This window comes from Protomyctophum bolini (assembly GCF_963924005.1).
Source record: "Protomyctophum bolini genome assembly, chromosome: 3".
Lineage (NCBI taxonomy): Eukaryota > Metazoa > Chordata > Actinopteri > Myctophiformes > Myctophidae > Protomyctophum > Protomyctophum bolini.
Genome location: NC_137864.1, coordinates 48,848,201 through 48,875,541, shown reverse-complemented (window position 1 = coordinate 48,875,541; position 27,341 = coordinate 48,848,201). Strand labels below are relative to the sequence as shown.

The 27,341-nt window shown below is 43.5% G+C and overlaps 2 protein-coding genes across 2 annotated transcripts in view; one reads left to right on the top strand and one right to left on the bottom strand.

The window, feature by feature from the left end:
* Positions 1-27,341, bottom strand: part of ncf4 (neutrophil cytosolic factor 4) — a 40,758-nt gene that overhangs the window by 6,330 nt on the left and 7,087 nt on the right. Inside the window, 4 exon segments of the mRNA XM_080755946.1 lie at positions 7,167-7,265; positions 18,942-18,996; positions 22,608-22,735; positions 24,296-24,366. Of these exon segments, the coding sequence (XP_080612072.1) occupies positions 7,167-7,265; positions 18,942-18,996; positions 22,608-22,735; positions 24,296-24,366 (353 nt within the window).
* The window catches only part of pvalb7 (parvalbumin 7), a 43,260-nt gene continuing 23,198 nt past the window's right edge, over positions 7,280-27,341 (top strand). Inside the window, exon 1 of the mRNA XM_080755960.1 lies at positions 7,280-7,472. The gene's annotated coding sequence lies outside the window, so the exon portion shown is untranslated. The remainder of the gene's footprint in view (positions 7,473-27,341) is intronic.

Sequence of the window (27,341 nt, the reverse complement as noted above, 5' to 3'; positions counted from 1 at the left end):
TCTTCAACTAAATGGGAGCAAAACTGAAGTCATTATTTTGGCAATTTAACTATACTAGGCTACGCAATGCCTTCCCCTCTGTAATAAGTACTTTCTGCACTTTCTGCCCCCAGGTCACTTAGGTAATATTCTCAACAACTCCAATCAGGCACATGAGCTCTTGAAACAAGCCCTCAGATTCTTACGGCCACCTCTGGATGGCAGTAACACCAAAAGCTGCTGCGTCGCGAGACATTTAGGATGTAGTCAAATCTAATCTAGTCTAATGAATAGGATTGGTACTGCCAGATGATGAGGAAAATGGATTTTGGCTTTTGTTGCGCTTTCAAATTAATCTTGCCACTCATCTCACCTATACCTTCAATCAGGAAACTGAAATCTTGACACAGGTGGCCAAAATGAAGAGATCACATTGGTATATGCAGGAAAAATAGAATTGAAATGTAAAACAGCAGCAGAAAAGCACTCTAAAAGTATTATCACAGCTGTGCTCATATATTATCCTGTGATCCTGTTAAGAGATATCAGTGGAGATTATTCATGAAAACAAACCTTTAGCCAAAACTGTCAGGACAGTGTTTCTAATTTACAAACACTTGTGCGCCACGGCCCCCCATGGGATCATTGGCTATGTCCAAGCACGCTTAACACATTCTGACCTGAGATCAGATTCATACGAGGTTTCCACTAGGACACACGCTGGTCTGATGAACCCATTCTGACCTGAGATCTAAAATTCTGACCTAAAAATGATTTTTTCAAAAATAGCAGACCTACAAGCTCGTAGCGCGCCACTCGGTGGCGCGCTATGAGCTTGTAGATCTGCTATTTTTCAATAGCTAAAGCATGACATGATGCTGAACACCAAAATGGGTTCCCGTTCAGAATAGGTTAAGGCTTAACCCATTTTGGGCGTGAACCCCTTTTGGTGTTAGCATTATGTTATGCTTTAGCTATTGAAAAATAGCAGATCTCAGATTGTAGGTCTGCTATTTTTGAACGACTGACATAGAAACATAGCTTTTTCAGAAAACTGTCAGGATATAGAAGACGTTTTTAGAATCTGATCTCAGGTCAAAATGGGTTAATGAACAGTAGTCACATGGAATAACCACAACACTATTTATGAAACGCGTTTTGTTTGCCAATGAGGCTTTCAGTATTACAAAATAGCTTATATTAAAATAAACTGTGTTACAAGATGTCATCAGATACTGAGCATTTACTTATGCTGTGTGGGTGTGAATGTTGGCTGACTCTGTGTCAATCATGCGTGTGTGTGTGTGCGTGTGTGTGGTCCATGGCACACAGGCGAGGACAGTGAACAAGTGCACATAAAAAGTGTCACACTCAACATGAGAATTCCACTGGCTGTCAGTCAGCCCCATGCGTTCAGACTTTAAATAGTACAGCAGTATTGAGTTCCCTGCACAAAAGACTTATCACAGTATGTTTATGACTCGGTAAGTCGATCCGTTTGAAACGGCTGACTTTGCTGATCCCTCCTCTATGGACAGACATTGAGACATGCTCCAACTGGTGGACAATGCAACGGTGTCTTTTATCACTTCATCACTTCCCCTGTCCCTCCCTCTCTCTGTTTCTACTTCACTTCTTCATGTGCCCCATTTGTTTCTACTATCCCTCGTTCTTCTCTTCCCTCCATCCATCTGTCCCTCTCTCTCCTTCCCTTTTAAATATAGCTGCTGTCAGGCAGAATCTGCGTGTATCCATATTTCAACTTATAAAGATTATTGTTTTGTAAACGAATGCCCCTACTTTGCTGTACAAGAGTGTAGGGGAAACAGTCGAAGCAACACCTTGTGTGAGCTTGAGCTTTAAAGTGAAAATATAATAATATAAAAAATATAAATATTTTACCAATGAAACGTATAAAGATTAACATTATTAACGTATTAACATCCATTGGAACACATGCAGGTTCCTTTTTCCATTTCCTGAAATGTAAAGTTTTTGGACATACAGGGTTTCTACCCGACAGTGATGATTTAATGCTGTGCTGGCATGACTTTGCACATTCACATTGTTGCTATGCATCCAAACAGTGTAAAAATGGAGCAACACAATACAAAACATAACATGGCATAGAGTACATCACTCATCTTGGCATCTGGTTTGATGTTAAATGCACATTAAAATCTAGATTTTGCCAGCAAACAGCAACAAAATATATTTTACAGAAACTTTTTTATGCTTATAGGAAAATGATTGTTGAAGCAGTTTTACTATCAGTGTTGGAATTCGGAGATGTAATTCATATACTGTAAATCCATAGATATTGCTACAGTAGTGATATCTATGGTATAGGCCTACACACCAATGCATCCTGTATGATAAGTTCAGGCAGTGAGGCATAATACATATTTCATCTGCTTATCTATAAGGCCATTATCGGAAAGCTACAACCTTACAGTATATCTCATTGATGCAGGATTGGAACTTTGGACTCTATCTATAACGTCTTATGCTTTAGGTTCTCCCCAAGCACAGAATTTGTAAAGTCTGAAATGATCTTCAACACGCGATAAACGTATGATTTAAAACAAATGCATCAATACTGTATAGAACTATCTTGTTTGTTTGTTTTGTTTTGTTTTGTTTTTAAAAGTTTTACTGCTCCAAAATCACATTCACAACATCATAAAAAATGAGGGCATACACTCAATTTATTCCTGAGGATTAAATAAAGGCTGAATGAATGAATGAATGAATGAATGAATGAATGAATGTGTCAGATATAGCCAGCAATAAGGGCCGTTCCGATAAGGGGCGATCCGTTAGCCGGATGTTTAGGGTGAATACAACACAGGCTCTAATGGAAGGAAGGGTGACTGGACACCAGGACTGCGCCATGACACTCATGGGTGGCAAATCACGCACCGGAAGTTCAAAGAAATACATGGCAGTGGATGGAGCCGGCTGGATCAGCTCATGAACAAACACTATTTATGAACCATTGAGACCCTTATGTCATATAATCAGTTCAGGAATATAAAATAAGACATATCACAAGTTGTTTTCTAATCACTTGTTTTTTTTTCGATGTGCACAGTACAGTACATCGTTTTATTGAGGCATCTAAACAGCGGCAGGTATCCTTTCTGTCTCTGAGATATCGTGAGATGTGGTTGCCAGACAAGAAACGATGGACAAGTCTCACGAATCACGATACTTTGTGCTCTTTAGACGCCTCTATAAAATGACACAGTGTACACATCGAAAAGCAACACAGCAGACAATGATGTGTTATACAGTATGTCTTCGTTTATATTCCTGAACCGATTATATGACGAAGGTCTCAATTGAATGCAGTAAATAATGTCACGTGACTCATGTCTTTTCCTTCCATTTGTTCCTAGCCTAACCCTAACCGCACGTGGACGCCACGTATAGTCGGAATGCCACTCTGTCCCCCTGTTCAACTCCCACGTAGTCGGAATGCCACTCTGTCCCCCTGTCCCCCTGTTCAACTCCCACGTAGTCGGAATGCCACTCTGTCCCCCTGTTCAACTCCCACGTAGTGGGAATGCCACTCTGTCCCCCTGTTCCCAGTTCAACTCCCGTAGTCGGAATGCCACTCTGTCCCCGTGTTCAACTCCCACGTAGTGGGAATGCCACTCTGTCCCCGTGTTCAACTCCCACGTAGTGGGAATGCCACTCTGTCCCCGTGTTCCCTGTTCAACTCCCAGCTGGCCGGCCCATTTACTGCATGTCACTTCACTACTGCCCTGTCTCTCTGCAGGTATAGTCTCGCTCTCTACACTAGATATTTTTTATAAAAGATATAAATAAGTAACTTGTAATACTGTACACACTACAGTATAAAGATGTCACTTGTACTGTACTGTACTGTACTGTACTGTACTGTACTGTACTGTACTGTACTGTACTGTACTGTACTGTACTGTACTGTACACAGATAGAATATGTCACAGTATACAGCTACTGTACGTACAGTATGTAGACTAGCTCAGTTGCCTTGTGGTTAGAGTGTCCACCCTGAGGTCGAGGAGGTCGGAATCCAATTCCCCGACCGGGTCACACCGAAGACTATAAAAATGGCAATGGCACTCTGCTCGGCACTGAGCATCAAGGGTTAATTGGTTTGGGTACTGTACATCAAGCTGCCTGAGTCACACTACAGAAAAAGAAGATAGGCTCCTGACCTACAGTAGCTCCTGACCTACTGTACTGTACAGTATGGACTACATCACGAACAGCTCCAACAGGACCCATTAGTAGGGATGAAGCTCGTTAATTTTGATTGAAAACGAGCACCGCATCGATCAGGCTAACTGAGCCGGGTTCTTATGGAGTCCAGTATCGAGCATGCGTTAACCCATTCTGACCTGAGATCAGATTCATACGAGGTTTCCACTGGACACACACTGGTCTGATTAACCCATTCTGACCTGAGAACAGATTCTAAAAAATGTCAGTCGTTCTTCGATTTTTCAAAAATAGCAGACCTACAAGCTCGTATAGCGCGCCACTCGGTGGCGCGCTACGAGCTTGTAGATCTGCTATTTTTCAATAGCTAAAGCACGACATGATGCTAACACCAAAATGGGTTCCCGTTCAGAATGGGTTAACTGGTTAATATGTGTACCGTCACTTTAAAAGTGTCATTTTGTTTACCTGGGCAGCGCTGGTTGGTTGGCAGCCTTGGCAGGTATCAATACACTTTTATAGGCCGACAAAACAGCCAATGGGTGAATAGATTTATTTCTTGATCGCCTCTTGTCTTGATTGTTTAAACATAACGTCATGGGCCGCTATCGTCGATCACAGTCTTGGTAAGCCTAGCTTATTGATACCGCATACTCAATAAGCTTGTTATCAGGTTTTTTACGGGTATCGGGAATGGAGCTCCAGGCTAATAAGTAACTTGTACTGCTGTACAGTACTGTGTAAAGACAACCAAATCGGTCTGCTCAACAATCAATATCTCACCCTGTCTCCGTCATCTCCCATCTCATCACCACAAGAGTTCCCACACATAGAAATGTGTGGGAATATGTGTGAAAGAAACATCAATATGGCAGGTGGTGGCCAGTATTTCCCAGGAGCCATTTCCAAATATATTTGAGTTGATATTTATCTACTAGTGTTCAATCCTCATATTTTTGTGTCTGCAATAAAGACATTTAAATATTCCTCTAAAGGCAGCCTGATGTTCCAGAGGATTTATTCTCAACCTTTTTAATTTCAAGGACCCCCCCCCCAGTGTGATCTGAATTAGACCACGGATCCCACATTTGATATATGCCCTAGATGGAATCCCCTTAAGGACCACCACGGATCCCCCATTCGATATATGCCCTAGATGGAATCCCCTTAAAGGAGAATTCCATGCTAGAAGGCTTTCTTACATTTCTTTGTAGTCGTTACGTCCCCACCAAAGAGGTCCAGGTGTTTTTTTTGTGCAAAAACTCCTTATTGGCTATTTCCCCTACCATAATAAGCCCTCAATGAATTGAATGGGAATTGAATGGGGCTATGGGGTGTTGTGCTAATTCGCCTATTTCCATCTAAATAAGTAGTAAAGTGTGCCGCTTGGGTTATTATTTACATTATGAAGAGAGGACATAATACAAAACAATTATAATTTTGAGCGATGGAAATAAGCGAATTAGCACAACACCCATAGCCCCATTCAATTCCCATTCAATTCAATGCGATTCATTTAGGGCCAATAGCCAATAAGGAGCTTTTGCACAAAATAAGACCTGGACCTCTTTGATGGGGACGTAACAACCACAAAGAAAGGTAAGAAAGCCTTCTAGCATGGAATTCTCCTTTAAGGACCACCACGGCCCAATGATGAGATCCAGAGCTCCACAGGACATCATCAGACCTGTTGGTTTAGAAAAAACTCGTCCATCTTTGGAGGAATAGAAAACACAATCACTCTTGTGAATCCACGATGTATGAATTCCATAAATTCCTTTGTTTTACATAACTAATACTGTATATGAACTTCAGCACCCTGCCTCCCGTCTCTCTCTCTCTCTCTCTCTCTCTCTCTTTCTCTCTCTCTCTCTCTCTCTCTCTCTCTATGCCACATGGCCAAACTGTTACCATGACTCCCAACCCTTCTTTTTCACGTCTAGTACCAATCTTTCCTTCTTTCTCTCTAATCTCACTATCCTCTCTGCATCTTTCTCTTGCTCCTCAATCCTTTTCTTCCTATACGTTCTCTCCATTAAAAGGTAGGGTAAGTGATATTTTTGTTTGTTTTGGGGCGGGAACCCCATTTGGTGTTAGCATTATGTTACGCTTTAGCTATTTTTGAAAAATCGAAGAACGACAGGATTTAGAAAACATTTTTAGAATCTGATCTTAGGTCAAAATGGGTTAAAGGTTAAAGCACTATATTCTGATGGTAGTCATTGCTATAGAGTGTTTGTTCAGTAACGTCTCCCTCCCTGTCTCTCCAGCTCTAAAAAATAAATAAAAAAAACCCCCACAAAAAATAGAAAATACATTTTCAGGTAGGTGACAAATAAGTTCAGCCAATCAGGAGAGAGTAGCTATTTATGAGCTTAATTTTGCATAGTGTTCCAGTTTCAATTTTGTGCTGCTCATTTCTTCGTATCATCACTTACAATTCCACTTGTTCCACTGTATCCTGACCCACTCTCCATCCTGATTGTATAAAATTGGTATCCCAGTTTCAGTTCCTGAAAATGCATTTTTCTGTTTAATAAAAAGCTGAGACAGTATGGAGACTCTTGTTACTGAACAATAGCAATGAGTACTATCACAATTTAAAGCTTTCTAACACTTATTTTAACCAAAGAGAATAACTTACAGTACGCTACCTTTAATGTCCTCCTGTGCTGGCCCTGCCCTCACTCAGTCCTACTCACCTTTCTCATTTCGTGCATTATCTCCCTTTCCCTCCCTCTCTTTCTCTCTCTGTTCAGCTCCCTTACCATCTTTCTCTTGCGTACCATCCCTCTCTCTCCTTCCCTGCTCTTGTCTTTCTACCTCACTCTCTCCCTATCCCTCTCGCCCTCCCTCCATCTCCCGTTTCTCCCTCCCTCCCACTCTCTCGCTCTCGATTCCTCCCTCCATCTCCCTCTCTTCCTCTCCCTCTCTCTCTCTCTCTCTCTCTCTCTCTCTCTCTCTCTCTCCCCTACCTCCAGCCAGTCGGCGTTCACTCTGCTCAGCAGGAAGACCACCTCTCCCTTCTTAAGGCTCAGCTCCAGTTTGTCGTTGCCGCGAAAGTCAAACATCACCTGGGACACACACACGCACAGACACACACACAGACACACACACACACACACACACACACACACACACACACACACACACTTAGTAGCCTACATATACAGGGCAAAGAAACAGACTCGAATCAACAGCAAGACACGGGACAAGACCAGAGGAGAGAGGGAGAGACAGAGACAAGACAGAGAGCCAGAAGAGACCGTGCGAGTGAACAGGTAAGATGCGTGAGACTTTTTCTCTCCCTCCTGGTGCATGTGCTGATGTAGGTAACGGTGAGAGGAAGACAGAAGAGAAAGCCTAATTTATAGCCTACTACTTCAATCAGTTGTTTCCTGGGAGCGACACCGTTGTGCAATTAAGTCTATAGAATGGGATTTAGAGAGGAGGAATTGTTTTCCGGCTGCCTGGAGAGGTGAGGTGTGTGAGGAGAAGAGAGGTGTGTGTGTGACGGGGAGGAAGTTTGGAGAAATCTGTAGAGAATGTGTTAACCCATTCTGAACGGGAACCCCTTTTGGTGTTGGCATCATGTTATGCTTTAAGCTATTGAAAAATAGCAGATCTACAAGCTCATATACGAGCTTGTAGGTCTGCTATTTTTGAAAAATCGAAGAACGACTGACATTTTTATAGAATCTGATCTCAGGTCAGAATGGGTTATAATCAGACCAGTGTGTGTCCATAGTGGAAACCTCGTATGAATCTGATCTCAGGTCAGAATGTGTTAAAACACGGAGCGCTCCCACATAAAGGTGCGGGTGGTATTGTGATGTAAGTTTACTGTGTACTGGGTGGACGCCAACGTGCCTGCACGCCTCAAAGCAAAACCAAATGGACCCAAAAAAACTCAAACCTCCTGCTGTGATCTTCACAAGCCAATTACCAGCGACCAGGCTTTACGAATTAGCAGTGAAACAATTGGTGCCCCCCCACTGAGAATTCACTGCATGCCGTTTCATTAGGTCTGTGTTAGGGGTTTGCGGTTAAGCGTTATTTAGGTCAGTTATGGTTTAGGTTAAGGTGGATGGAATGAATGTCAATTGTCACATTGTGCTTTATGTGTTTTAAGAGAATCAAAAACCCATTGATGATAAGCTAACATATAGTGACAGCACGCCATTGTGGAGTTGGTGTATAAACGGTACGATCTGATTGGCTCTGAAGCTATAGTTCTGTGGTGGTGATGTTCTATTACTGGCAGTGTTCTGAAAACCCCTCTCACACACACACACTCTCACACACACGCTCACACACACACACACACACACACTCACACGCACGCTCACACACACACTCACTCACACACACGCTCACACACACACACTCACTCACACACACGCTCACACACACACACTCACTCACACACACGCTCGCTCACACACACACACTCACTCACACACACGCTCACACACACGGCACGCACGCACACGTCACACACGCCCGCCCGCACGCACGCACGCACGCACACACGCACACGATTATGTGATGAATTAGCCTGCATGAAAGTAAAGGTGTGGCACACACTCTCTCTTTCACACACGCACGCAGGCGCACACGCACGCAGACGCGCGCATGCAATACAAATACTGCATGGTGCACCGTGCACGTGCGCATGCACTATGCACGCACGCATGCACCATGCAGTATTTGTATTTCATACAGTATTTGTATACGTATTTGTATTTGTAAATTAGACATACTATACGTACTGTATACACAACATACACATTCACATACACATACACAAAGGCAAGATAGACAGTGCAGTACTGGTGTAAAATATGAAATAACAATGATAAAGAATAAGAATAACCCATTCTGACCGGGAACCCATTTTGGTGTTAGCATGATGTTATGCTTTAGCTATTGAAAAATAGCAGATCTACAAGCTCATAGCGCGCCACCGAGTGGCGCGCTATGAGCTTGTAGATCTGCTATTTTTGAAAAATCGAAGAACGACTGACATTTTTTTAAATCTGATCTCAGGTCAGAATGGGTTAATCAGACCATAGTGTGTGTCCAGTGGAAACCTCGTATGAATCTGATCTCAGGTCAGAATGGGATAAGGGCCCTGTTTTGAGGCAGGTGCATGGGCTGGCATGGGGTGTGCAGCGAGCGGGTGAACGGAACGTTCCCTGAGGTGACGGGGTGTATTCTGCTTGGTATTTCGGGGACTCACCGACGGCATGCGGCGGCGTGGGAGGAGACGAGGTGCCGTATAGACCAGTGGTTCTCAAACCTTTTCATGTCAAGGACCCCAAATTAGCCCCAAATTAGCCCGCGGACCCCCATTTGAAAATATATGCCAGGGACCCCCCATAATAAGAGAAGATTTTTTACGGCTCTAGCAGTGATTCTCAAGCCGTTTAATTTCAATTGTAAATCAATGTTAATTTAACTCTGAGAGTGTACAAATGGAACCAAACGGACCCGTTTGGTTTCAACTCTCAGAGTTACAGACACATAAGGGTCCATTTGGTTCCAAACGATCATTTAGCATGGGGACCCCCTGGAACTCCCTCAAGGACCCCTGGGGGTCCCCGGACCCCACTTTGGGAAGGTTTGCACATCGGCAGGGATTCAACAAGGATTCAACAAGGATTCGTGCCGATTCATGTTTTCCTCCAAAGATAACTTGACATCCTGAGTCTGCTGCCTTGGTGGTCTGTCTGTTGTTGTTGCGCATTGTTGATGACTCTGCACCTCCCGCAAGGACATCACCTTCATTTTGGCTCGCCCGCTTCCCTGAAATAGGGCCCTGGAGTCCAAAGAAGCCACAGGCAGCCCCCTAGAGGCTGTGCTGCTCCTTACACCCAAACAGATCAAAGTGGTTTCAACTGAGTGATTGACATCCTTAGTTAGAGCCCCAGTGATTTCACTAGTAATCGCCCCCCCCCCCAAAAAAAAATGCTTTCTAAACAATATGCTATCTAAATTATATCGTTACGATTTGTGGTCAAGATAAACAAACCTTAAGAAACAAAAACATGAGAATGAGTGACCAATCAGAAAACCTGATTTAGTGTACAGAGAGACAAGGCGGGGTCAAAGTATTCATCCTGCAATGTGCCTATTAGATTCTGGGATATTGTGTGTGTGCACATTTTGGCCTGAGGGTGGCACTAGAGGAAAGGTCATGTGGTCACTCAAATGGCTATAGTTCATCTGCCACATAATACAGCCAATGGCTCAGCGAATTTCTTGGAAAAACTAGTAATAAGGATTTTGAGATGTCTCTTGTGCAATTGGAGATTCTGGCCTACATGGCACTAGATGCAAGGCCATGGGTTGACCAAAATCAGCAGGGCTTATCCTCTGGGAGAAGCAAGAGTCATGCCAATCTGCCTGTCGTATTTCCAGATATCTTGTGTGCAAGTGGCGCTACAGGAAGGTCATGGGGTCACCTAAATCAGTATAGGGTTAAGCATGAGGGTGCACAGCACATTTCAGGACAATTCCGTTTTTGAGAGCGAGGTGGTGGATGGATGGATGGATGGACAGACTGACCGACATTGCCTTGCTTAGGGCACTATAGCGAAGCTAAAAATACATAGGGAGAGGGAGGGAGGGAGAGAGAGAGAGAGAGAGAGAGAGAGAGAGAGAGAGAGGAGGGAAAGAAGGGGAGGTATAAGCAGTGGGAGGGAGGAGATGAAGAGGCGAGATGTATGCTGAGACCTAGATCCTATCATATGCACTGGCAGTTCTCTATACACAGTAAAATCATCAGTCTTCATTTAACACAGAGAGTAATACAAAATGTCATTGAACCACTACGGATACATTTGAGTACAACTACTCTATATGCTCTCTGAGTTACACATGGATAAATGACAATAAACTACAAAGGCTTTGACTGTGTACCACATGGAATGAAGCAAAATAAAATATCAAGACTGAAGAGCTCGTGACATTTCTGGAAGGTGCTTCTATACACTTGCTAGTTTCACTTCAAATGCTCTTTCATCTTAACCCATTCTGACCTGAGATCAGATTCATGCGAGGTTTCCACTGGACACACACTGGTCTGATTAACCCATTGTGACCTGAGATCAGATTATACAAATGTCAGTCGTTCTTCGATTTTTCAAAAAATATCAGACCTACAAGCTCGTAGCGTGCCACTCGGTGGCGCGCTATGAGCTTGTAGATCTGCTATTTTTCAATAGCTAAAGCATAACATGATGCCAACACCAAAACGGGTTCCCGTACAGAATGGGTTAAAATAACACTAATGACCGAAAATCTACAAGCTCACAACACGACACTGTGACATGTTGTGAGCTTGTAGATCTGCTATATTTTTGGTGCGCAGACACGCTGGTTTCTATGGACTCCAAATGACTGACATCAGTCGTGGCGACTGAGAACTTTAATCCATGGTACCATACTACCATCATAGTGTATGTAAGCATTTGACTGTGTACTGTCATACTGTATGGAAGGATTGACTGTGTACCGTCGTACTGTATGGAAGGATTGACTGTGTACTGTCATACTGTATGGAAGGATTGACTGTGTACTGTCATACTGTATGGAAGGATTGACTGTGTACCGTCGTACTGTATGGAAGGATTGACTGTGTACCGTCGTACTGTATGGAAGGATTGACTGTGTACCGTCGTACTGTATGGAAGGATTGACTGTGTACGTCATACTGTATGGAAGGATTGACTGTGTACCGTCGTACTGTATGGAAGGATTGACTGTGTATACTGTCATACTGTATGGAAGGATTGACTGTTTATACCGTCATACTGTATGGAAGGATTGACTGTGTACTGGCATACTGTATGGAAGGATTGACTGTATACCGTCGTACTGTATGGAAGGATTGACTGTGTACTGGCATACTGTATGGAAGGATTGACTGTTTATACCGTCATACTGTATGGAAGGATTGACTGTGTACTGTATGGAAGGATTGACTGTGTATACTGTCATACTGTATGGAAGGATTGACTGTTTATACCGTCATACTGTATGGAAGGATTGACTGTGTATACTGTCATACTGTATGGAAGGATTGACTGTGTACTGGCATACTGTATGGAAGGATTGACTGTATACTGTCATACTGTATGGAAGGATTGACTGTGTACCGTCGTACTGTATGGAAGGATTGACTGTGTACCGTCGTACTGTATGGAAGGATTGACTGTGTACTGTCATACTGTATGGAAGGATTGACTGTGTACCGTCGTACTGTATGGAAGGATTGACTGTGTACCGTCATACTGTATGGAAGGATTGACTGTGTACTGTCGTACTGTATGGAAGGATTGACTGTGTACCGTCGTACTGTATGGAAGGATTGACTGTGTACTGTCATACTGTATGGAAGGATTGACTGTGTACTGTCATACTGTATGGAAGGATTGACTGTGTATACTGTCGTACTGTATGGAAGGATTGACTGTGTATACTGTCATACTGTATGGAAGGATTGACTGTGTACTGTCATACTGTATGGAAGGATGGACTGTGTACTGTCATACTGTATGGAAGGATTGACTGTGTATACTGTCATACTGTATGGAAGGATTGACTGTGTATACTGTCATACTGTATGGAAGGATTGACTGTGTACTGTCATACTGTATGGAAGGATTGACTGTGTACTGTCATACTGTATGGAAGGATTGACTGTGTATACTGTCGTACTGTATGGAAGGATTGACTGTGTATACTGTCATACTGTATGGAAGGATTGACTGTGTACTGTCATACTGTATGGAAGGATTGACTGTGTATACTGTCATACTGTATGGAAGGATTGACTGTGTACTGTCATACTGTATGGAAGGATTTGACTGTGTACTGTCATACTGTATGGAAGGATTGACTGTGTATACCGTCATACTGTATGGAAGGATTGACTGTGTACTGTCATACTGTATGGAAGGATTGACTGTGTACTGTCATACTGTATGGAAGGATTGGCTGTGTACTGTCATACTGTATGGAAGGATTGACTGTGTATACTGTCATACTGTATGGAAGGATTGACTGTGTATACTGTCATACTGTATGGAAGGATTGACTGTGTACTGTCATACTGTATGGAAGGATTGACTGTGTACTGTCATACTGTATGGAAGGATGGACTGTGTACTGTCATACTGTATGGAAGGATTGACTGTGTATACTGTCATACTGTATGGAAGGATTGACTGTGTATACTGTCATACTGTATGGAAGGATTGACTGTGTATACTGTCATACTGTATGGAAGGATTGACTGTGTGTACTGTCATACTGTATGGAAGGATTGACTGTGTATACTGTCATACTGTATGGAAGGATTGACTGTGTATACTGTCATACTGTATGGAAGGATTGACTGTGTGTACTGTCATACTGTATGGAAGGATTGACTGTGTACCGTCATACTGTATGGAAGGATTGACTGTGTACCGTCGTACTGTATGGAAGGTGTTTCTGAACACGTCTGCGACAGTGAATGAGCACTGAGCAGGTCTGTGTGAGGTTTAAAACCACTGCATAATAATCACATTGTCGCTGCGCTGCACCCCACGTGTCGATAATGAAGCTCCCAATGGAGAGAGAGAGAGAGTGTGCGTGTGTGTGTGTGTGTGTGTGTGTGTGTGCGCGCGCGCTTGTGCGTGTGTCCAGGGCAGGGTTAATGAGGCATGGGCCAGTGAGGAAGCCAGGGACAGAGGCAGCGGGCTGGATTAAAACTTCACTGAGAGTGAAATCGCACGCAAGCGCACGCGCACGCACACACGCACGCACACACACACACACACACACACACACACACACACACACACACACACACACACACACACACACACACACACACACACACACACACACACACACACACACACACACACACACACACACACACACACACACACACACACACACACACACACACACACACGAACACACACAAGCATTCGAGTTCAAGGCTTACTACTATACTTGCTACTTACAATGCTTTAATCCAATGCTTTTTTTTGTACTGTCTTTGCATTAAATTTATGGTTGATGTGGAAATGTGTTGCAGGCGATAAGCGTAATTCTCCAATGTAAACTGAGAATAAATGTCCTTTTCCTTCTCTCTCTCTCTCTCCTGTTATACTCCCCTCATCTATGTGCCTCTCCTCTGCCGTTCATCCCTTTTGCTTCTTTTCCTGTACTTTTAGGCAGCTCTCAATCTCTGGCCAAGCCTCTATCTCTCTCTCTGCACGAGACAGGTCTATCTATCTGTCTGTCGATCAGACTCCCTATCCCCATTGCCCTCTTTCTCTCTATCTCTCTCTCTATCAGTCGCCTGCTTACTCTCCATGTCTCCCTCTTCCACTTGACGCTATGAATGTTTGAGTATGCGACTATGCTCGCATAACAACTTTGAAGAGTGTACACAACTGTATTTGTACAAAATGTACAAACATTTGTAAACTTTAACTTTAGGTGAAATGAACACTGCAGATGTCACTGTGCATTTTGTATTGTATTCATCTAATTTACCTTTATTTAAACGGGGAAACTCTTGCCCCATTGAGACAGGGGTCTCATTTGTGATATAGTGCTCTAGCTGTTTACAAGCAAATCATAATGGTCATAAAAGGAATAAAACAGGCCTGGGGGCGGTGTAACGGTCCAGGCACCGAGGCTGGTAATCCATCTCATTCTCTGCTAAAAACAACATCCAACGACTTGTATTAAAAGTCACAGATCGCCTAGGACGACGTTGAACGAGCTATTAGTGGTATAATGCATCCAGCATCGCTGGTATCAAAGTATAACCCATTCTGACCTGAGATCAGATTCATACGAGGTTTCCACTGGACACACACTGGTGGCGCGCTATGAGCTTGTAGATCTGCTATTTTTCAATAGCTAAAGCATAACATGATGCTAACACCAAAACGGGTTCCCGTTCAGAATGGGAAATTTTTTTCTGGTTCTTGTCGTCTCCATCGCCGGGCAACGCTTTGCTTCGGCGTTGTGACGTCAGTCAATATTTTGCCTCCGTCACACAGTAATCTATAGCAACGATCTTTAGCAGCGTTTATCTCAGAATTGAATCTCAGACTGAGGTGATCATACAGAACATCGAGGTACCGTATTATTGCTTCTCATGACGAAAACTAAAGTATCTCTTCAGGCTTCAGTGGCTCTTCAGGATAAGGGCTAAAATCCTGATGGCTATCTATGGTTGTCTATGTTTCGTAACTAAAACTTGACCTTAAACTTGGCGGGGAAGGAGTTTTAAAAAATATATAAAAGGAATAAAACATAATCATACAACATAACGGGGGAAAAAAGGTAATACTGTTTAACCACATGAAACCCTATAGTGTCCCTAGGGCGGTACTCTGGCCCAAACTGCCACAATAGCCCTTCTACAAAGCCCTCAACGAGATTGTAGATTATGAGCTTCTAGATCGGCTATTTTCGGCAAAGATATTTGGTGCAGAGGGGGAAACTCTTCTCCCTTCTGGCTCCAAAACTGTGGAATGCACTTCCCATTGCAGTCAGAACTGCAGCATCACTCCCAATCTTCCGCCGTAGTTTGAAAACCCACCTTTTCAGACTCCATCATGGCCCATAGCACTTACCCCACCCCCTTAGATAGCAATTCTGTAGACTTAGATAGCATTTGATACAGACTTATAGCATGTTATGTAAACAGCATAAGTGCATTGTATGTAGTCATAGCACGTCATAGTACATAATGTATATCATAGTAGTATAGATGTATAGCTTATTTCATTATAGATATTCCACTGTTACTTTCTTAGCTTACGCATGTTTCATGATAAATGTTTTTATGTGATGTATTCCCCATGCTTTTTGTTCTTGCTTAATGTAAGTCGCTCTAGATTAAGAGCGTCTGCTAAATGCCTAAATTGTAAATTGTAAATTGTGGAGGGGGACTAGAATAGTATATGGTTAAGAGGAATAAAAGCCACATGTAGCCGGCTTATACAGCACGAGAATAAAAGAGACCTCAATTAGGTTTTTCCAGGGCAGGTATTTCGGGTGCTGCCCAGTATAGGGTTCATGCTCTAATAGCCATGCGGCCCCTTGGGGTCAGCGTGCCACCGGAGGAATCAACCAACCCCAATTACGTTCCTTATTTGACCCGGCCTTAATGAGCCTGTTAACTCCTTAGCTCATTAGCCTGTCAATAGGGAGGTGGAGCAGAGACAAGATGGCTTGTAAAATCTTGTCAAACTAAAAGAGACTTTAATTGGATGACCTACTTCCAGGTAGAGACATTAATGGAGATTATGTGAGTGGCTATGGAGCACAGCTGGAAGGGATCTATCTGTGTACTGTAGTAGACCTTTTTATATCACAGACCCCCACAATTGACTTAAGTTTCAAATTATGAAAACTCATTTAAAATTATTCTGTTCTAGGGACCCTATAGGGTTAACATTTGGTGGAAATGGCACATTGTTAACTTGCTGATCGATTTCTGGTGAATGTGGTGCAAAAAAGGGAACAAATAAAGGGTGCTCACCATGGAATGATTTCAGTTAAATCACGCAGTCATTGTTGAGAACAATTCAATAGCATAAAAGACATAATAGTAAGAAGGATATCGGAATATGATCTCATATAACAATCCAGTCAGCATGCTGGATTATGCTGAGCATACTGTACTGGCATTATCTGATATTCCTGTAGGTCAGGTCTTTTACCTAAATGGGGATCTAATTTCTATGGCTAACGACTCACGGTCTGTACAAGGAAAAAGGACCGGATGTGGGATCATCATCGTCATCGTCTCATTTTACATTCTTTTATATAATGGCTCCCATTGTGTTTTGTCCCTCACTTGTACAGTCCCACTCCTTCCTCGGTTCTCTGCCCGCTTCACTCTGCGTGTCTCTCTCTCTCTCTCCCCGACACTGAGTGTCGTTTTTTGGGGGGTATGATGGGATGACTCTCTCTCTACACACAACAAGTAAAGTCCAAATCATTGTTCGTCCGTTTGTCCATTTGTAACAGTGACGAGGTACCGTTGGGACAGTCAGTGATTGGTGAGGTATTCAGAGCACTGCGGTCTGGGAGTGAAACGCCGGGTGCAAGCGCCTGAACAATGGCCATATAACAATGGCATTGCATAATGTGACGGTTGCAGTGCGTTTGGCACTCTAGTCTAGACAGTATTCAACACTTACATGTAATACTGTCATCATACATAATGTACATGGGATGAATTTACATTCTTTCGAAATGCATTTAAAAAGATTTGAATGGCAAGGTTAGTTAACACGTATCTCGCCTGACCATTTGAAAACCCACACACGCTCTCAGACAGCGATGCAGAAAGGGGGGAGTACTGTTGTTTATCGACAGACTTCAACTACAAATGTGACGAGTGACCTTCTTGGAGTTGCAAGAACTGCCAAAAGGCAAAATGTTATATTATTTTTTTACCGCAATTACTTAATTTTGTTCATGGGGTTCTGCCAAACTTTGTTTGGGCAACAAGAATGCTGCAGTCTTTTGTTGTCCTTGTGTGTAACGTGCAGAGACTGTGGGAGACAACGATCACTTCCAGCTGTCTGGGAGCGGACCAACCCTGGCCTGTGCTAAGTGGAGTGCAGCGTTGTAAGACTAAGACTAAAGCTATAACTCCGCTGTGACAAATGCCTCTCGTCTCAAACCATCCATCAGACCAAAGCAAACCATTTATCAACGTTCAGATGGAGGCAAAAGGATGCTTCACTGCTGTGAAAACATACCGTATACCGTACAGTGCACAAAATAAATAAATAAAATAGGCCAGAGCAATCATTGCAAAGCTGATGTTGTGTGTGTGTGTGGGCAGCCATGTGGTTTGTGAGTAGAGTTAGCAGTTATTTTAAGAGCGAGGGAGGAGAGAGGAGGAGAGAGAGAGAGATTGAACACCTTAAAACAACGTTATTACTCTCAGTTAGGTCATAAAGACCACAGGATTATGTAATAAATGCTGCAACTGTGTGTAAGTTTGTACTGTGTGTGTGTGTGTGTGTGTGTGTGTGTGTGTGTGTGTGTGTGTGTGTGTGTGTGTGTGTGTGTGTGTGTGTGTGTGCTTGTGGGCACTCGGAAATTACAGATGTGGTGTTGTCATCTCTCTACATTTTACTTTCTGTGTTGTTACAGCCAGCACTAATAGAAACACTAATGCTAGCGAACATTCAGTTGTTTGTCACTTTCCAGCAATATGATTTCAGTGACATATATTTAGTCATTTGCATCACATGAATGCATGCACGCACGCACGCATGCACATACAGACACACGCATGCCTATTTTCTAAGGGACCCTCTAGTTATATATATATATTATTATTATTTTCAGCACCAGAACAGTGCACGTGAACGGAATAAAAATGAACAGAAAAGGAAGGGTAAGAGGGATGAGAAATTACCTCACCTCCAACAAATTAAAGAGGGGGGACAGTGACATGACATGGGAGAGAAAGCAGAAAGAGGGGGGGGGGGGGGGGGGGGGCGACCTGAGAGAGGGATGGGGAGGCGCAGGGTAAGGATGTGAAGACACGAGGGAGGGAGGGAATGATGCGATAAAGTAAAGTGAAGTGAAGAGATTAGAGGTCGTCTGATATGGATTTTTCAATGCCAATACCATTTTTTCCCAGATATATAGTGGCGTGTCTTATGCGTCATCCCAGAATCTATTTGTTTTTTTTAATCTACCTCAGCCCTGGGGGAAGAGAAGAGGTCCATCTTCGGTTTGACATCTGGTGCTTTCCTGAAAAAGAGAGAGAAAGAAAGAGAGAGAGAGAGAGAGAGAGAGAGAGAGAGAGAGAGAGGTCATGTCCTGGAGTTGTTCAAAAGAGAAACTAGAAAGGTACAAAATGTCCACCAGGAGACATGCCCTATTAATGACACTTACTGTATACTGTGGGATAAAGTAATGTGTCATAGTGAATCTCCCTTGTGTAGCAGAGTCTCTCAGAGCCTCTGCCTGAAGACCAAAAGGCCAAGTAATATCTCACCTTGCCAAGGAGGACTTCTCCTTTATAAGATATCCGGCTTTCCACATTGGTGCCGTGACCCGGATCTGGTTTCCCGGTGGGGGGGGATCGGTCAAAGGGGGGCTGAGTATAACAGGAGAGCCTTTAGCTGAAGATCAAAAGCCCAATATCTCCCACGGCGCAATGAAGAGTTCTCCTTTAGCCTAGTGGTTAAGATGTTTGGCTTTAGTGTCCCTTAGCTTTACCGTACGTGTCACACTGTGCCCATGATTGCGGGCACGCCTCCCTCACGTTTCCCCCTTCCTCGCTGGTGAGTCCATGTTTGACAGTCTGGGCTCCACCCGGATTCACAGGTGTGAACTGTTGGCGTAATGACCGCCTAGTTGGCCAGAGACTATTTAAGACTGTCAGTGTTTGCTCTCTGTGATGGACCACAGAATTGTCACGTTGTACGTTTCTGGGTCCTGTTTATTCGCCCTGTGAGGTGTACCACTGTACCCTGTTTTGTATTATGTTTTAAGTTAAGTGAAGCAATCGTTATTCTGTCCTCCTGGGTCTCCTGACTTTACTTTGATATGAGTTCTGCATTTGGGTTCCAAACACCCCCCGGGTCCTGACACACCCTTTGAGACCAGAGTTCCAATCCTGATTAACCCCAAGGGAACAGGAAAGCAGCCTCAAAGAGGTGTATCGTCTCGCTCTCTCTGTGTGTTACTGTAAGGATGATGGGATATGTTTGTGTTCCTGCTATACCTACTGCATATCACGCATGTCTGTGATGTCTGTCTAGTGCCAGTCCAAAGCCCTGGTGGGATTCTTATCCCATCCCATAGCCTAGGAGGGATGATTGCCCGCGATTATGAATAAATAATGTTACATTGTAATGTTGTTGTTGGCGGATTTAAAAAAATATTCAAGAATGTTGTAGGTCCTTCGCCTGAAATGCAACGCGGATCAAATCATCTAACATAGCAGCTTGCAAAATTGGCTGCACACGCACGCACATGCACACGCGCACACACGCACACACACGCACACACACACACACACACACACACACACACACGTGTCATGGAAATCACAAACCAAACGTGTAGCCGAAATAACATTGGGGATAAAGGAAAGACTCTCCTTTCCAGAATTTGTATATGGTCGTTACTTTACAGGGCTGCTTGGTTTCTACTTTTGCACGAATATGAATGACGGCAGGTCAGCTGCAACACGATGAGAGGATAGAGAGTTATTATCATCACTTCCTCTTGCGAGAGTCCCTGTTTACCACATGCCCTGATTTGGTAAACGAGGCACACCTGAACACTAAGACTGTCCAATGACTTAATTTAGAATTTAGAGACCCCTTAAAACCCTATATACTTTAGTTCAAATCAAATCAAATCAAATCAAACTTTATTTATAGAGCACATTTAAAACAACCAAGGTTGACCAAAGTGATGTACATCAGTGGCAAAAACAGAGAACAGGCAGGAGAACACAGAATATAAACGAGAAACACACTAATAAAAATGACAAAAATGTAAGGATGAAAGCATAAAATGGACTCAGGAGGAATTAAAAGCCAGGGAGAAAAGATGAGTTTTAAGGTGAGACTTAAAAACACCAATGGAGGGGGCAGAGCGAATGTGAAGGGGCAAAGCTCTTCCAGAGTCTGGGAGCTGCAGCCGCGAAAGAGCGTAGCGCCCCCTAGTGCTTTTGTTAGTTGTTGGGCCCTCTAGCAGTACCTGATCCGCAGAGCGCAGAGCTCTAGCCGCGGGGTGTAGGGTTTTACGAGCCCGGAGAGGTATTCGGGGGCCAGCCCATTTAAACATTTAAAAGTAAATAAAAGGACTTTAAAATCAATTCTAAAAGAAACCGGGAGCCAGTGAAGGGAGGCCAGCACGGGGGTTATGTTATAGTTGACAGCGGTCCCCCATGGATCTGTACCCCCCCCCCCCCCCTCCCCCTTTCCTTCTGCACCAAATGTTTGCCTAGTTTATTATGTCATGCGCAGATTCACGCTATAGGGCTGAAGTGGTTAACTTTGCATTGCAGGTTTTGGGGCAGATTCAGATGTCTGACATTGCGGTTACAGTATATGTGTTCAGCACATCGTATACAGGTTGAGCCACCAGGATGTCCTTGGACATGAATGAGGAAGCAGAGTGATTTGCGTAGTCTCTCTCTACTATTGAGCCAGAACATAAGGAGTCATGGTGAATGGTGTCATTATAGTGCACAGACGAAGGGCAGTGTCGATGTAGCCAAAAGGCTGAGCGCCATTGCATAATGATGTAGACTGCTGTACTCCAGTGCCTGTAGTGGAGTACCGGTAAGTAAGCAATAAATAGTTTCAATAGGGGATGTCTTACTTTACTTTACCATGGGTTTAGTGTGGCGGTATAGGGGCTGATACTGCTGTGTTTTCTAATTCATAAAGGTGAGCTGTTGGTCCTATAGTTTTTTTTCATGGTGGAGAAAACACGTAATAAAAGCACAGCACACCAAAGTAGAAAATGTGGGCTACTTTCTCTGGTGTTTTACTCTGAATAGCTTGGATAGCATCACTAATTCAGCAAGACAAGCAAACGGAAATATATGCTTTTGACTCAGCTGTTGTTGTGTTGTTTTTTTACTCATATAATATATAGAGTATATGTATCCAGACCTGTGGAAGAGTGCCACGTCTGCACTGACTGTGAAAGGATAGATCTGGTTTTAATCAACTGGAAATGTAAATGTTTGACTGAGCTTTAGCCAGGCTGCAGCGAAAGGTAGGGATTTATGTTCCTATACAGTTTGTTCTACAACTGTAATCCATAGAAGAAAAGAAGACGGCATCTAAAAAAATCACCTCTAATAAAGTTTCATCACAATCCGACCTCCATTGACTTCTAGTATAAAATTAAGTTAAATATTTAAAAACAGGTGGCATAATTGTGCCACTCAATAAAAATAACTCAATAAAAAGAACATGAATTCTGATTTAATTTGTGACAAACCCACATTCCCACCTGTTGCTACGTAGGAATATCCGCCCTGGTACACGGAGATGTGATACTTACAAGAATAGACACTAAACCATGTGATGTTCTTATTACAAGATCGTTACCAACCACCAGGTCACCTGCTGCCCTGCTTTTGAGCATGCTGCTTCACCCCACATGCCTTCACTGTCTTTCTGTAACCAAGCCGCCATTCTCTCTGCCACACCAAATCTCTCCTCCCCCGCGTATAATGCCATATGTATCTCCATCTGTCACTACATGGCCATAATAATAGGTTGTCTGCCACGGTACACGTGGCCTTTCCGTGTGCCGTTGGGGGGCCGGTACCGTTCCAGCGGTACTGCCCTCGTCATGCCAGTTAGTGTGTGCGTGCGTGGTCTTACACTTTGCGCGTGGGGGGACGGAGGCGCCTGAGGGCCTGTGGACGGTGCTGACTGTCCTGCTCCGTCTGGTAGAAGAACAGTCTGAGCGTGTGATCCAGGACCACCCTGGTAGGAAGACTCAGCAACCTCTGAGACAGAGAGAGAGAGAGAGAGAGAGAGAGAGAGAGAGAGAGGGATCATTGGCCGCTGCAGTTGGGAGTGATGTATCTCCAGTGTGAGGAGGAAGTCAAGCGGAAGTGAGGAAGGCGCACTGCGTCACTGCCACTCAAGTGACTACTGGCCAATCCCAGCGTGTCTTTTCTGGGACTTATCGATTTAATCCAAGGGAGCTTTATTGGCAGGAGGAAACAAACATGTACACATTGCCAAAGCAAGTGCCGCTGGGAAAGAGGGAGTCGCACCTCTGATTGGCCTATACCGAACCTCCCCTTCTGCGATGCACGGAAGCTTAGCAAGCTTCCGCTCATGCTTCCGCTATCCTTCACAAGGAAATCTGGGGAAAGCTTTTGCCTCCATGTTGCCTCCCCTCGAGAGACACATGCGCCAGAGCCGAAGGGGGCGTCTATCTTTTTATGTCTATGGAGATATGGATGGCAATAAGGGAAAGTGAGAGAGTTGGAGTCGGTATGGGCGGGGGAGAAAAGTAGAGAAGGAGGTTATAAGAGAGAGTGTTATGGTACGCAGGATGACTGAACCCAAAAATGCAGAGCCACAAACCAGATTCCAAAATCCAAGGATTTATTTAAGCCAAGGTAGTAAGGGTAACAAAACAAAGGAAGCTGTATGCTCAGGAAACTCAAACTCCATTCAAAAACATTTCAAAAGGTACAAAACAAACTAGTAAGTCCAAAAGGCAAAACTGTACAGAACCAGGCAGTAAATCATAGTCCAAAAACACAAACCTTTCAAGGAGAACCAGGAACAATAGGGGTACAGCTCAGGGACGAAGACAAATGTTCTGTGAGGAGTCCAGTTATATAGGGAGCAGGTAATGGGCAAAGTGTTCACAGGTGGGCTGACGAGGGAGTTGGAGACAGGTGTGCAGTGTGATGGAATGGAAAGAGGGAGTGGCCAGGGAGGAGACATGGTCTGTGGAGTGACAGATCATGACAGAGAGTTGATGAAAGGAAGAGTGAAATACATAAAGAAGTGCCAGATAAAGGAGAGGCAGAATCTATATGTATAGTGTGGAGAGACGGACGGACGGACGGACGAACGAGTAGAAACTAAAGAGAATTAAATCAGAAAGGCTTCAACATGTCAGGCCGTCCAACAGCTAGAGTGCTGTATAGTCAGACACACAATGTGGACGCAGGCAGCATACAGAGGGAAGAGTGGCAACGCCTACACGCTTTTGCTCAGATCTGCAAACTACTATACTGAAATATCCCGGCCAATGCTCGTCCACCCACTCTATCACTCAGCCCACCAGGCCATTGTTACTGCATTACAGAATCTATCAGCCACACCAAATAATGGTGCCTTAACCACTTTCACTTTACCTTCAAATAAAAGAGCAAAAATAGCCAATCTACAAGTTCACAACGTGTCTTGATGTGCTGCATTGTGAGCTTGTCGATCCGCCAATTTCACTATTCCTTGTACAACAAAGCATAAGGTGGTTAAGTGGTTGAAACAGCGGAATGGAATGGATTGTGTCTAACTAATAAGGAAAACTAAAGGCTTACCTTCATATAAGTGTTCAGTCCAGGAATTCTGCTTTCTGCAATCTCCTGTTTGTTGCCAAGGTAAACTTTGCCTAAAACAAAGACACATTGTTCACCGTTGCAGAGCTGCAAATCTACTATAAGCTTAAACAAATACTTGAATTGAGAAGTGTTAACACACTGGTTTTCATGGTGCAAAGGTAAGGCTCACCCTAATTTGGATGTAATATTATCGTTGCTGTCAGGTGGAAACTTTGTAATTCCCGTCCAAAACAGGAAAAACTGTGAAAATAGCCGATCTACAAGCTTGATCTGCTATTCTCACTATACTTTTGTGTGACAGTCTTGTATGATGAAGTAGGGCATTCATTTTCAACATAATATGTGCACAATAAGTTGAAACATGGAGATACAAGGTTTCCGCCCAACAGCAGCGACATACTTCCACATTGGAAGGAATACATGTCATCCCTGTGAGCTTTACATGTGGCACACTTAAAGGCTGAACTGGGTTATGTATGTTAAGGATGATTGGCCAAACGAGGCCTGTTCTCCCATTGAAGTTCTGTAAAAGTGTGTCATCCTACTTGGAGCAGGATTCAATGTGTGTTCAGTGTGTGGGCAATACTTCTGACACTGATGCATCACATTCACTTACTATTGTTGTTATTATTAGAAAAGCTACACAGAGGGTTCCTGATTCATATTATGTTGGGTAAACCAAATCTATTTTTGTTGCTATATAATCTGCTACTTTGTTCCAAACAAAACCTTCTTGGTCTGTGAAACCAAATAAAGACAAGCTAGGTCTATTTTAAACTCTAGTTTTACAGGCATGGCCCCTCAGAGGCGAGGAGACTAGAAGAGGGTCTGTTTGTGTGACCTTATAGACCTGTAAGGGTGGTGTACTTCATTGTAGGTCAGCTAGTACAATGAATGAGTACCGGGGTTCCCCAGGGATCTATACTAGATCACCTACAGTAGTATTCGGTAGATCCCTGGGGAACCCAAGTTAACTAGGATTTTAAGTGGTTGAATTATTAACACAGAGAACTTTACTGCGTGGGCTACCTTATCCAGAGTGTTGTGTTAATATAATCTAGCCACAGGGGTACTGGAAAAAATTACCCCTCGCTATTTCAGCATGTAGAGTTATTGTCATTCTTCCCGTGTATGTACAAAGTGCAAACATATGAAGGGCTGTGCGCGCACAATCACAATGCTTTAAACCGGGTCCCTCATTGATTGAGCCGAGGCCATCTCTGCTGCTGCTGAATCAATTTAGCACAGTCTTAATGACTTTTAAATATAATCTTTCTCCAACACCCAATTTCCCTGTCCTCTCATTCACTCACTCAGTCAGTACGTAGCTTGTTATGTTGACATAAGAACTCATTCACCCTCTCACACGCATGCATGCACACACGCACGCACGCACGCACGCACGCACACACGCACACGCACACGCACACGCACACACACACACACACACACACACACACACACACACACACACACACACACACACACACACACACACACACACACTGATTTCATTGATAGTAATAATATAGTAATCTGTTTCTGCTATTAACCAATTCAAAATAAATTGACATGAAATTGAGGTACCCTCCTGACAATTAAAAGACACAAAATTACAAAGAAATCATAAATACAATTTCACCCGCTTCGTCTCCCCCCTGTCTCTGCTGCAGGTTTTTTCCCCAGGCTGTTATGATGAGAGGTACAGTAGCTGTGTGCTGATGAATGCCTACATATCTAGCCCATTCTGACCTGAGATCAGATTCATACGAGGTTTCCACCGGACACACACTGGTCTGATCAACCCATTCTGACCTGAGATCAGATTCTAAAAAATGTCAGTCGTTCTTCGATTTTTCAAAAATAGCAGACCTACAAGCTCGTAGCGCGCCACTCGGTGGCGCGCTATGAGCTTGTAGATCTGCTATTTTTCAATAGCTAAAGCATAACATGATGCTAACACCAAAACGGGTTCCCGGTCAGAATGGGCTAGTATTGTGACGTCCCTTGTCAATCATCAGGTTGTGTCAGTATCAGGTTTGAATTCTATCTGCGTTGGGTGGCTTCCCAGACATAGAATTGTCACAATTATTACATTAAAAAAAACGTCTAATCGCAATTATTTTGTCATAATCGTGTCTATTTTCATACACAAAAAAGCAGAAATAGCTTGTAAGCTTGTAGATCAGCTATTTCGGCTATTTGTTTTGCTACTGTATATGTCCAGCTTTGTGTGTGCGACTGTGCGTGTGTACCCAATAGCAATGATTTGACTGGCTCAGGGCTTAAAAAGTGGAGATAAAAAGTGAGGACAGAAAAGTGTGGACGCCAAAAGTGATTGGCCGGAATGTGATGATGTATGATGATAAGAGCGCCCCTCACTTCACACGAGTTTATTAACATGGAAGTAACGTCTTGGTAATTTGTCATATCTGCCCTGTGCACATTTTTATTTACGAAGCCTAAAAGCCAAACAGAAATGTAATTTCTATTCATAATGTTCCAATTTCCCAACGCAAAAAAAACACAATGAAATCGTTCATCGAAATCTTTTGTGTGACAATTAATGGTCAACTTAAATGACATAATTGTGGCGTCCCTATATACCCAGGCACAGCATCAGGGTGGGTCATATGGAAGCCACAGCTCAAGGGAGGGAGAGAACTTTTGTCACAATTTGTTCCTTATTAAAAATGTGGCAATTCTTTCGAGTTTGTGTCTATATACAGTATTTGGTGGCACTGGGAGGAGGAGATGGTGATTATGTCTCCAGGGGCCTTCAGAGTGCCTGACCTTAGCCTCGGGAACCAACAAAGCCTGCAATCTGCCCTGTCCCTGCCTGGGATGGAACTACAAACATGGCTGCAGAGCTAAACCTTTATCATTCAAAATCCGTGCATTAAGCTTCAGTTTCACATCCAGACTTTGACTGTACTAATTGTTTATAATCTGGTTATTTTACCAGTTTATGTAAAAAGCATTTGGTAGAGTTCAACACCTTGCTTGCCAGAGTCTGATAGAGATA